Below are 13,232 nucleotides of genomic sequence, written 5' to 3'. Positions count from 1 at the left end.
TATAAAGTTCCCCTTATGGCTCCATAGGTAAATCTATCACCTAATATGGAGGTTAGCTGACCTCAGCAGGTGCTGACAAAAGCATTCCAATTTATCACAGTGTCCCCGGACTTGGAAGGAGAAAAGTCAACTAAGATTGTTATCCAGATTGCTATGTAAGATTTTGCTGGAAAGTGTAATTAATGTGGACCTTGGGTGAGGACAGATTTTGGCTTGTCTTTGACAGGATCTCTTTGTGGATAATAGCCTACTGACACTATTTGAAATTGCATTTGATTAAAACTTTGGGACGAGTCCCAAAGCTTTCAGGCAGACCAACTATCGCCTGTCATGTGTGGTTCCAGGCCCATTGCAAGGGGGGCATACACGGTGAAAAACCTGAAGCAGGGGATCCTCAAAATGAGTGGCTGAGTCACAGCTGGCCATGGAGTCTGAGAGGGCCACAGCCAAGTCACAGCAGGCCACAGCTGAGGGCTTCAACAGGTTTCCTAAAATTCTGTGACTGAGAGTTTCGAGAGCTTGCAGGAGACCTAGCGAGACAGTGGTCCAGTCAGACGATCATGGCTGAGGGAACAGTCTCATAGGGCACTTGCTGCTGCCATTGACAGGTGTCCCTTGACTCAGACAGCCTTTAACCCCCTGCACATTTGGCATTCACATGATGGTTTCAAATCCTGTAGCCCGAGCTTCCTGCTGGGCTTTGTCAAATACTGGCCAGCCCGGGCACATGGGGCATCTGTGATCTCCCTGACACACTTGTCGACGGATGGTTGGGAAATGCTACGAAGGTCTCCGCTGGCAGTCTGGAAGGATCTGATGGAATAAAGGTTTAAGGCAGCAGTCACCTTCACAGCTACCAGAAGTGGGTGCCCCCTGTGCTCTAAGGTTCCAGATCCTGCAACAAATTGCATTGGTGACGGACTGTCTCCTTTCAGAGCCAGAGCCAGACGTGCTGTCTGACAGTTGGTCGAGGGACACTCATTTGCGGAACTCGCAGGATCTCCGTTCCCTCATTCTCCTGCAAACCTCCCCCCCCAGGGCAAATGGCAGCCATGTTCCGCCTTTGGCGGCCGTCTGCCTCTACTGCAGTGAGTGGTAAGGCCTGGCCTTCTCTGCCCACAATTCATCCTCCTGTTCCTCCTCCTCAGCTCCAGCAGCAAGTCAAAGAACAGCAAGATCAATGGGTTGCATTGCAAAAGCTATTTCGTCAATCTGAAGGGGGGGTGGACAGAATTTGGGGAAGGTTAAAGAATTGTGTTTGCCCCCAATCCAGCAACAAACACTCTCCACATTACCTCCCCCACACAGCTCCCCGGCAACACACACTCCCCATAACCGCCCCCACCCCCCATTGGCACACAGTCTCCCCCATTTCCCCCCCCACAACTCACAAATACACACTCAGAAACCATGCAGTAGTGGCCACAGACAGTGCTGTTTGACAAGTCCTGAGGCTGCAGCACTGCCACTTCAGTGGATTTCCATTCCATCCCCACCTGCTTGTTGCTGCCTGCACTAGGATCCAGAGTCAGTGCTAAGACCCAAAGTCAGCACCCTGAGCCAGGTCCATGCTGAGAGGCTGAGGTTGGACCCTGTAAGCAACAACAGCCCCCCAACCCACACACACATTTTCAGGCCTCTCCCAGACCTGAAACATAATATGGCCACCATGAAACAACCCCTCTGAGCAGCATGGAGCAGCCTGAATGTGGAGACTTACCTCCTTTCTCACTCTCAACGCCTGAATCCAACTTTTATAGAGGTATTTTCCTAACTGACCCATCATCTGCAGTGAACGAGGTGGTTAAGGCAGGTGAACTGGGACAATTGGAAGTGAAGCTCACTAATGACACTGTAATGAATGCAAAAAATGCAAATTGATGTTTCGCCCATTCTGGTTGGGCTCCCGATTTTTTTTGACAAAATGGGAATGGGCGCAAAAATGACGAGACAGAGTACAGGAATGAGATAGAGAATCTGGTGAACTGGTGCAGCAACAATAATCTCTCCCTCAATGTCAATAAAACGAAGGAGACTGTCATTGACTTCAGGAAGCATAAAAGAGAACATGTCCCTGTCTACATCAATGAGGACGAAGTGGAAAGAGTCAAGAGTATCAAGTTTTTAAGTATCCAGATCACCAACAACCTGTCCTTGTCCCCCATGCCGACACTACAGTTAAGAAAGGTCAACAACGCCTCTACTTTCTCAGAAGACTAAGGAAATTTGGCACGTCAGCTACGACTCTGACCAACTTTTACAGATGCACATAGAAAGCATTCTTTCTAGTCATATCACAGCTTGGTATGGCTCCTGCTCTATCCAAGACCACAAAGAACTATGAAAGGTCGTGAATGTAGCCCAATCCATCATGTAAACCAGCCTCCCATCCATTGACTCTGTCTACACTTCCCGCTACCTCAGCAAAGCAGCCAGCATAATCAAGGACCCCAGTTAACCCGGACATTCTCTCTTCCACCTTCTTCCGTCAGGAAAAAGACACAAAAGTCTGAGGTCACGTACCAACCAACTCAAGAACATCTTCTTCCCTGCTGCTTTCAGACTTTTGAATGGACTTACCTCGCATTAAGTTGATCTTTCTTTACACTCTAGCTATGACTAGGATGTCAAATCACCCTCTGACTAGGGTGTTTAAATCAAAACAAAAGGGTGCCATTCCCACTGGTTGCATCGGGCCCAATTTTACAACATTTTCCCGCTGCAAAACAGGTGAGGTCAGAAAATTGCACCCACCATCTTCATAAGAGAAAGAAAAAATTATAGAAAAGAAAAATCAACATAATAATCCAACACACTACTGAATCCTCCCACAGACACCAAAATCTCTTTATTTTGTTTCCAGTCTAAGGGCTTTCTTGTAGTTGAAGTGTGCACATGACATATTACAATATGTCAGATTTTGTCTAAAAGCACTCCTATCAACCTCTCTGGTGAGTTTTAACCACATTAAAGGTGCCATATAAATATAAAATGTTGTTGTTGAAGGGGCTCTAAGAGTATCACACGTTACACTCTTCTATCAGATTTCAACCGGTAACACTCTCCTTGGCATCCACTATTCCATTTATAAGGTGCTTAAATGCACAGATTAGATTACATGCTGTAACTTACTCCCAGGTGTCCATTATTCTTTATAAATGCATTGATTCGATTACAGTGTGTAACTCATTTCCAGATATCCAAGCAGCAATGCTCCGCCACTTGCAACCCTTGAAATGTACACCAGTGAATATCATCAGGGTATTCTATCACGAAAGTATAACAACCAAGCCTGACGCACAGACAAACCACTTTCCTGCTGATCCCACTGGGTCAGTAATGGCAATCTGGATGATTTCCCTACCACCACCCACCGATGCCAATTATAACTATGGTGCCCCAGCTCTTGCCTGACTGCAATCAGCTAACTTGACACAGACCAGAGATCTTCCTGGTCTATGTAGTCCAATTCCACACCAGTTGGCAGTTTATCTTCTAGACTACTTGGAAGCTCTAAGCCAAACGCTTTCCTACCTTTCTTCTGTGCTCCTCACGGGCAGATTTCAGTTCTTCAGTTTTCACCTTTGCATCCTCGATGAAAGAACTTGAATCTACCTTCAGCTCACGCAGTTCTTCTTCAAGGAGATCTTGTTCCTCTTGCAGTAAGCGCTGCAGCTTTTTCCGTCGTTGCTCCAGGTTACACAACTTTTCCTGCTGCTGCTGATTCCGGTGATATGCTGCCATACTGCCAAAGAAAAATATCCTCTTCTCACAGCTAGAAACAAATGATTCAACTCACAAAGTTCTGGTCCAAAAGCTCTGATAGCCTTCCACTTAATACCCATTCTCAACTGGCATGTGCTCAGTTTGGAAGACTTAACAGTAGTGGCTGGATTTAACCTTGGGTTCCAAAGAGAATTCGAACCAACTATGCCTCCCGTCCTATAGCCCTTCCCTCACAGCACCAGGGGCCCAGGTTCAATTCGGGCCTTGGGTTACTGTCTGTGTGGAGTTTGCACATTCTCCCCATGTCTGTGTGGGTTTCCTCTGGGTGCTCCGGTTTCCTGCCACAGTCCAAAGTATGTGCGGGTTAGGTGGATTTGGCCATGCTAAATTGCCCTTTACTGTCAGGCAGACGAGCAAGAGTAATTGTATGGGTTATGGTGATAGGGTTTGGGTGGGATTGTGGTTGGTGCAGACTCGATGGGCTGAATGACCTCCTTCTGCATTGTGTGATACTATGATTCTATTCTTTGATCGCAATAAAATATAGAAAATAGCTATTCACCTGGCTCACTGGGTATAAATACACTAACTAGTCTGACACAAAGGCATACAGATCAGAGAAGTAAGAGATTTGATCCTTGCTCCACACTGATTTTACAGATCTTGCTTGATTCTACAAATACGCCAGAACCCTGGACTATAGTGAGGGAAAAGGAGTCACTCTTGTGCCTGCTGGTGACACTTAACCATCCTGGATTCTTGCTCATTATTGCTTCAAGGAAACTTAAGAACACTGGGTAAAGAAATAATCAAGCTTGGCTGTGACATTGCTAAGTTAGAATAGCCCATTCGTTCCTCACCATACATACGATCATCTAGATCTCTGCAATCATATCCCAGCTCTTCCTGAAAAGAGAAAATACTAGAAGACAGACAAACTAGCTACTATCTTTGCCAACCTTCACTCAAAGAGATGCCCAACTCCATGTCCTCACTAGCAAGGGGTCGCCTGATAAAAGCGCTGATTTTTGTTTTCTACCTTTGTTGGTAAGACTGTCTTGAACTCCACTGCGCCTGTTTGCTGCTCCGGACATCATGTTTTTTGAAGTACTGATGGTGCAGCTCCCACTGTCTGCGAAGGCGCTCCTCCTGATCCCGCTGACGAACAATGTGCTGTTCCAGCACTCGATTCCGGCTACTCCACCTGGATGGGATTGTAGGTAAGGCCATCTCCGGGACCTAGGGAATCAAATCAAAGCTAGCAGTCACAGCACATTAGAAATTACTGTTCTGCAATTCTGAATGTTCAAAAGAGAACCATGATTATGTTTTCTCTAATTTTCTCCCTTAACATGTCTGACGAGCACTAACCTGTGGAATTCACATATGACGAGCACCCCGTGTTAACTTGCTCAAATACGAGCTTCATGGCTGAGCAGTGATAGCAATTGCAAGCAATACAACTTAAATCATCATATCTGAGCCCAGATCCAATCTGACAAGTCAAATTTTTATCATTTCATGTTAAATACTTGTTTCAATTTGTTGGGTAATTTTCTGTGGCAGCAATTTGTCTGAGGAGACAATGGTTTGAACCCTGGTGGTCAACTCTGTAAAATGTTGCCTGGTGTGACTGAGGAACCTACTCTCGCAATGGCACATGCTACTGCATTTGCTGAAGTTGATGACAGTGGCCTGCAAAGGTGGAGGGTTTGAAAGCTTTTTCTGGGCCTTCTTCTTGGCCAACGGAGTTTCCCATTTCATTGCAACTCTTCCTATACCCCTCCAGTCAGGCAACCTGAGGTCACAGCCCCAGATGACTTTCTCATTGCAACTTCTTGCAAGCTGTGCCCAGCATATCCTCTAATTCTATCTTTAATTCTCATTCCATACTTTTAAAACTCTATTTTAACTCTTAACACTACATTTTGCACCCTTTCCTTCTCTACGTACAGTATGCATTGTCTGTATAGCACACAAGAAACAATACTTTTTACTGTATACTAATGACATTTGACAATAACAAATCAAAATCAGTTGTCTGTCTCAACATCCGCTATCTTCATAAAAATTAGATATATGGCTAAACTCTGCTTCAATCCTTGTTTTTTGTAACTATTCCATTTATTTACAGCCTTTGGTCACTCATACCAGAAGGGCATTGCTGAGAAGGTTAGCCATTGCTTATTGTCTGTCCACGACACAAGGATTCAGCTGTGTGAATAGTAGAAACAAAGTTAAATGACTCTATCCTTCCTAAACAAACAGAGAATGCTAGAAAAACTCAGCAAGTTTGTCAGCATCTGTAAGGAGAAAGAACAGAATTAAAGTTTTGAGTCCATTCAGCTCTTTATCAGAACAGAGAGGGAAAATCAGTTAGACACTATTGTAGCTGGAAGTAATTGCAATAAAAGTATAGAAAACTTAAAGAACAAAAGATAGATGAAAGGGGGGGAGCAAGGGTGCGGGCAGAATGTTCTTGCACCGAGACTAAAATGTTATGGGATATTTAAAAATAGGGGTTAAGATAGAGGAGAAAGGTCACACTCTAAAGCTGTTGAATCCAATGTTGATCTATGTCCAATCAATGGTACAGTGGGAAACAGTGCTGCCTCCCAGCACCAAGGACTAGGGTTCGATTTCTGGCTTGAGTCACTGTCTTTGTGGAGTCTACACATTCTCCACACGTCCGTGTGGGTTTCCTCCAGGTGCCCCAGTTTCCTCCCACAGTCTGAAAGACGTGCTGGTTAGGGTACATTGGCCATGCTAAATTCTCCCTTAATGTACCGGAACAGGCATCGGAGTGTGGCGACTAGGGGATTTTCACAGTAACTTCATTGCGGTGTTAATATGAGCCTTCTTGTGACAATAGTAAAAATAAACCCCTTCCCATCTCTGGGGAAAGCATTTTGATTTAAACATGATACTGATTCTGGCAAGTCACTGCGGGGGAGCGGCTTGAGGTGATGAATTTACAGCAAGATAATCCAGTAAGACTGCAAGTGACGGTTAGGCCACAGGAGCCCATCGTAATGTGATGGTTACAGACAGAGAGCTCAGACACCATCACTCACTGGGTGTCCCTCCCATTACGTTCCCTCTTATTACCTTTCCTGCTGCCTTTAAATCAGGATTGATTTCAGGTAACAAGATGCTGCGGCCTGACAAGGCCTCGGCTGCCCCGCTCTCGATTTGTCAGCTTCCCCAGAGGGCCAGCGGGGATTGAACGGCTCCCTCCCCCGCCTCCGAGGTGCCCGGACTCGGTGCCCAACACTCTGAACGGACTGGGGGGCCGCCGCCGCCGCCTACGTCCTCCTCTCCTCGCTCCACGCCGGTCCCGGGGAGCTCCAGCCGTTTACCCGCCGCTGTTCCCGTCGCTCTTGGTAACCAACACCGCTTCCGCCAGCCCTACGGATCCCTCAGTGATTCAAACCGCCACCTCTCCCCATACCCCCAGAAACGCGCTTTCCAAACATCAGCTCAGAACTCCCAACCTCTCCCCCACTAACCCCAGGCAAAGTTTAATTTAGTTTATTTGTTCGTGTCCCTTTGACCAGTTTTATTTTTAAGTTTTGACGTTTATTTATTAGTCTCACAAGTAGGCTTACATTAACACAATTTACTGTGAAAATCCCCCTAGTAGCCACACTGCGGCTCCTGTTCGGGTACACTGAGGGAGAATTTAGCATGGCTGATGTACCCTAACCAGCTTGTCTTTCAGAATGTGGGAGGAAAACGGAACACCCGGAGGAAACCCACACAAACACGGGGAGAACGTGCAGACTCTGCACAGACGGTGAACCCAAGCCTGGAATTGAACCCAGGTCCCTGGAGCTGCGAGGCAGCAGTGCAAATGCAAGCAAATGGGATTGGTTCAGTTTAGGAAACATGGTCAGCAGGCCAAAGGGCCTGTTTCCATGCTGTATATCATAGAAACCCTACAGTGCAGCATAGAGGAGAACATGTCCCTGTCTCCATCAACAGGGACGAAGCAGAAAGGGTCGAGAACTTCAAGTTTTTAGACGTCCAGATCAGCAACAACCTGTCCTGGTCCCTCCATGCTGACATTATAATTAAGAAAGCCACCAACACCTCAATTTTCTCAGAAGACTAATGAAATTTAGCATGTCAGTTACGACTCTCATCAACTTTTACGGATGCACCATAGAAAATATTCTTCCTGGTTGTATCACAGCTTGGTATGGCTCCTGCTCCACCCAAGACCGGAAGAAACTACAAAAGGACGTGAATGTAGCCCAATCCATCACGCAAACCAGCCTCCCATTCATTGACTTCCCACTGCCTTGGCAAAGCAACCAGCATAATTAAGGACCCCACACACCCTGGACATTCTCTCTTCCACCTTCTTCCATCGGGAAAAACAATACAAAAGTCTGAGGTCATGTACCAACCAATTCAAGAACAGCTTCTTCCCTGCTGCCATCAGACTATTGAATGGACCTACCTTGCATTAAATTGATCTTTTTGTACATCCTTGCTATGACTGTAACATCACATTCCGCACTCTCTCATTTCCTTCTCAATGAACTGAATGCTTTGTCTGCAGAGCGCGCAAGAAACAAAACTTTTCACTATATGCTAATACATATGACAATAATAAATCAAATGGGAGCCATTTGCCCCATCGAGTCTGCACCGACAATAATCCCACCATAGGCCCTACCCCTATAACGCCACACACTTACCCCACTAATCCCTCTAACCTACACATTCCGCGACACTGAGGGGCAATTTTGTAAGGCCAATCAACCTAACCCGCAGATCTTTGGAGGAAACTTCAAGCACCCAGAGGAAACCCATGCAAACACGAGGAGAATGTACAAATTCCACACAGACAAGGAATGACCCAAACCGGGAATCGACCCCAATTCCTTGGAACTGTGAAGCAGCAGTGCTAACCACTGTGCCACCATGCTGCTCCCATATATTTAGTATATATTTAACAATGTAAAAATAAATGAGAAAAATGTGATAAAAGCACAATGCTGTGGTTGCTGGAATCCAAAATAAAAACAGAGAATGCTGGAAAATCTCAGCATGTCTAACACATCTGTCGAGAGAATAGAACCAATATTTCAAGTCTGGATGACCTTTCATGGCTTTAAATTAAGGGGGGGTAGTTATAGGACGGATGTCAGGGGCAGGTTCTTTACCCAGAGGGTGGTGAGGGACTGGAATGCCCTGCCTGCTGCAGTTGTAAATGCGCCTAGTTTGGGGGCGTTTAAGAGATTGGTGGATAGGTTTATGGACGAAAAGGGATTGGTTTAGATTAGTGGGTCAATGTTTTTTTTAAAAAAATAAGACTGGTCGGCGCAACATTGTGGGCCGAAGGGCCTGTTCCGCGCTGTAATGTTCTATGTTCTATGTTCTATGTTCATCAGAGCTCAAAATGTGAGATTTGCCCAGAACCTATACTGGGGCTAAGTTAGGAACACTAGGCCACAAGAGGGAAAATCAGACATGTTTCAAGTGAAGAGAGGAGTACGATGAGACTGTTACGGTCCCCAAAATTATTCAATCTGTACACAGAACAAATATTTAGATGTACTTCCAGGGGTTAAAAATTGGAGACAAGAGCATAACAAACAGGCTGTCAATACAGTGCTATACTTGCAGTGTTAATAGAAACCCTTCAAACTATAGTAGATCAAATAAAATTCAGAAGTAATGGTAGTTCGAAGGAATGCATTAGAAGAATGAGGTGAAAATTGAAGCCCCAAAATAGCTCCAAATTACTTACAGACTTATTGTAAGATGTGTTTTTTTTTAAAGGGCCCCCCATACAAGCAAAATCTTTCTGATACTGTAAAGCAAATACTTGCTGAAGTTCCTGTATGGATTATACTTGATCAACTTGTCCAGAGAGAACAAACTTTACTAGAAATAGAAGCAAGAGTAGGCCACCAGGCCCTTCAAGCCTGCCCACCATTCAATACGATTGTAACAGATCTATATTGGCCTCAACTCCTTTTCTGCGCCAATTCCCCATAGCCCTCTATTCCTCGATCTATCAAATATTCATCCACCTCCACTTTAAATATTTTTAATAATCCAGCCTCTATCATCCTTTAGGGTAGAGAGTTCCAGAGACTCACCTACCTCTGCAAGGGGAAATTTCTATGTGTCTCAGTTTTAAATGACTGGCCCTTTACCTTGAAGCTATGTTCCCTTGTTTGAGACTCTTCCACTAGTGAAAACATCTCACCATCTATCTGGTCAAGCCCCCTCAGGATCCTAAATGTTTGAATAAGGTGACCCCTCACACTTTTAAATGCCAAAAAATATTATTTTGTCTCTTTTGATAGGATAATTCTCTCATCCCAAGAATTAGCCTGACGAATCTCCTTTGGACTGCCTCCAATGTAAGCGTATTCTTTTTTCAGTAAGAAGACCAAAGCTGTACACAGTATTGCAGGTGAGGCCTCACCAATACCCTGCACAATTGCAACAAAGTTGCCCTATTTTTAAACTCCAACCCTTTTGCAATGAAGACCAAAATGTCATTTATGTTCTTAATTATTTGTTGGATCTCCCAGTTAGTTTTTTGCAACTCATCTACTAGGACACCCAGATCCCTCTATATTTCACTCACCTGCCTTTTGATTCCTCATACTAAAGTGCATGACCTCACACTTCCTCACATTAAACTTTGTTTCCTAAGTTTTCACCCAGTCACCCAATCTATCTATATCCTGTTGCAAAATCACAATATCCTTATCACAACAGGACCTTCCACCCACCTTCGTATCATCAGCAAATGTGGAAACTTTACATTCTATTCTTTCCTCCAGGTCATTAACATAAATAGTGAACAATTGCAGGCCAAGAACAGATCTCTGTGGTACTTTCACTAGTTATATTTTCCACTCCAAAAAGGACCCAATTATTTCCAACTTTGTTTTCTATGTGACAGCCAATTTTCAATCCGTGCTAACACACTTCCTCCACTTCCACTGGGCTTTTACTTTATGCACCTGCCTCTTATGCAGCACTTTGTCAAATGCCTTTTTGGAAATCTAAATTACTACATCTACAGGTTCCCCACTATCTGCTCCTCCCTGTTATATCCTCAAAGAGTTTGAGCAAATTTATCAAATATTATTGATCTTTCATAAAACTGTGTTGACTAGGTTCTATTATATTTAGCTTTCCTAAACGATTAGCTATTTCCTCTTTGATTATTGACTCCGGCATCTTGCCAATAATAGATGTTAAACTGTCTGGCCTATAGTTCCCTGCCTTCTGCCTTTCTCCCATTTTGAATAAGAGAATCACATTGGCTATTTTCCAATCTTCTGATATCCTCCCAGAATCTAGCAAGTCATGAAAAGTTTCAACCAATGGGTTCACTATCTCTGCAGCCACTTCTGTTAAAGGCTAGCATGCAGTTCATCGGGTCCTGGCGACTTGTCCACTTTTAGACCCTTGAGTTTCTCTGATACTCTATCCCTTGTGATTGGGATTTTTGTAAGTTCTACCATATTATTTGAAACCAACCCATCTGATATCTTAGGGATATTTGCAATGTCTTCCACAGTGAAGACTAACGCAAAAAAATTATTTAGCACATCTGCCATTTCTTTGTATGCTGTTATCAATTCACCCACCTCATTCAGTAGAAGTCCCACAAGTGCCTTCGCCACCCTTTTCCTATTTATATATCTATAGAAACTCTTCCAGTTTGTTTTTATGCTACATGCTCTCTCAAAATTCATTTGATCCCTTCTTATGAGATTTGATCTTCTGCTGCTGGATCCTAAAAACTTCCCAATGCTCCAGTCTACCAGCATGTCTATTCTGCTTTTCAATTTAACATTATCTTTGACCTCCTATGTTAACCATGGATTTTGCCTTTTTCTCATGGAATCCCTCTTTTTGATTGGGATAAACTTCTGCTCAGCATTTTGGACCAGCTGTTTGAACATTTGCCACTGCTCATCTACTGTATCTGAGCTTGTTTACTTAGTTCACCTTAGACAATTCCTTCCTCTTATTATAATTGCTCTTATTTAAGTTGAAGACATTGGTCATGAACCTATAGTATTCACCCTCAAACTGTATCTGGAATCCTATTATACTGTGGTCACTATCCTCTAGCGGATATTTAACCACACAATACCTCACTAATGCTTCTTTATTACATAAAACCAAATCTAAAATAGCCCATTTCTGGATAGGTTCCACAACATATTGCTCTAAAATGCCTATAATATTCACCCCCAAACTGTGACTGGAATTCTATTATACTGTGATCACTATCCCCTTGGGAATATTTAACCACAAGATTCCTTACTAATGCTTCTTTATTACACAAAATCCATTTCCGGATAGGTTCCACAATGTACCGCTCTAAAAAACAATCCTGATGCACTCTGCAATTTTTTCTACTACACTACCCTTGCTGGTTTGTTTTGTCCAATCTATATGCAGATTAAGATCATTGCAGTTCCTTGCAAACATGCTATTGGTATTTCCTCACTTATGCTCTGACTTCTTGAGGTTACATTTTAGGGAGGTCTGTAGACTACTCCAACTCTTGTCTTCCTTCCCCTGCTATTGATGATTCCAACCCAAACCAATTCTACATCCCTCTCCATTGCTTTTATATCATTCATCACTGCTCTGAACCCCCCCACTTCCTTGATTAACAATTCTACCCCATCTCCTTTCCCCGGTTGCCTGTTCTTTGGAATATTGTATACCCTGGAATGTTGAGCATCCAATCTAGTCACCCTGCACCCATGTTGCTGTAATAGCTAAAACATCATACTCATATGTTGCAATCTATGCCATCAACTCATCTATCTTGTTGCAAATGCTTTGTACATACAGATAAAGAACGGTTAGCTTTGATTTTTTTTACAATTGTCTACAACTCTGAATTTGCTCTGAATTGCATATTTTTGTTCATGTTTCCTGCCCCGACCTGTCTCACTACGATAATTGACACGCCTTTTTCAGACAGAGACGACTTCAAGGGAAGATATGCAATGCAAAATGAGAAGACGCAATGCAAAAACTGAACTGAAAGCTCCAGTAGAGATAATGGATGTTGATTACTATATCAGCAGAAACCATCTCATGTGAGTCATATTCCAGACTGTGGATGTGATCTGAGTTGAAAGAAAGCAGTTTCTGGGTGAAAGATATATTTGTGTTTTTCCCTTCCAGGAATACACAAGAAAAGGAGTTAAAAGCCAACTGCAACCCTGGTCCCTGTGTGCTAATCTGGTGTTCTCGTTCTACTGAACTAGCGTGTGTGCTGTGAAGATCAGAGCTGAAGAATATCCACCAGGTATCCCTGTGCTTGCTGCTAAAATAAAGGACGGAATTTTACTGGCACATCCGCCTGGGGTTCGTATGATTCCACCCAAGGCCAAAGGAGAAAATCGCTCTTCGAGCCGGGGCGGGTATGCCAGAAAACTCTGACCAAAGTCTCTCTTCCTGATTGATGAAAGCAAGATGCAAGTCAACAAGGCCACAGC

General features: G+C 43.9%; 1 protein-coding gene across 2 annotated transcripts in view; it reads right to left on the bottom strand.

Moving 5' to 3' along the window:
* Nucleotides 1-7,036, bottom strand: part of tchp (trichoplein, keratin filament binding) — a 33,871-nt gene extending 26,835 nt beyond the window's left edge. For both annotated transcript variants that reach the window (XM_080208108.1, XM_080208109.1), the window contains exons 1-3: nucleotides 6,835-7,036; nucleotides 4,766-4,965; nucleotides 3,535-3,745 (exon numbers count right to left, since the gene is read on the bottom strand). In XM_080208108.1, the coding sequence (XP_080064234.1) occupies nucleotides 3,535-3,745; nucleotides 4,766-4,956 (402 nt within the window). In that variant the 5' untranslated portion in view covers nucleotides 4,957-4,965; nucleotides 6,835-7,036. The remainder of the gene's footprint in view (nucleotides 1-3,534; nucleotides 3,746-4,765; nucleotides 4,966-6,834) is intronic.
* Nucleotides 7,037-13,232: the final 6,196 nt, after the last annotated feature.

The sequence above is a fragment of the Carcharhinus amblyrhynchos genome, chromosome 20, assembly GCF_965287045.1.
Source record: "Carcharhinus amblyrhynchos chromosome 20, sCarAmb.v2.hapA, whole genome shotgun sequence".
NCBI lineage: Eukaryota > Metazoa > Chordata > Chondrichthyes > Carcharhiniformes > Carcharhinidae > Carcharhinus > Carcharhinus amblyrhynchos.
The sequence above is the reverse complement of the archived record's forward strand: the minus strand, read 5'-3'. Positions and strand labels throughout refer to the sequence as shown.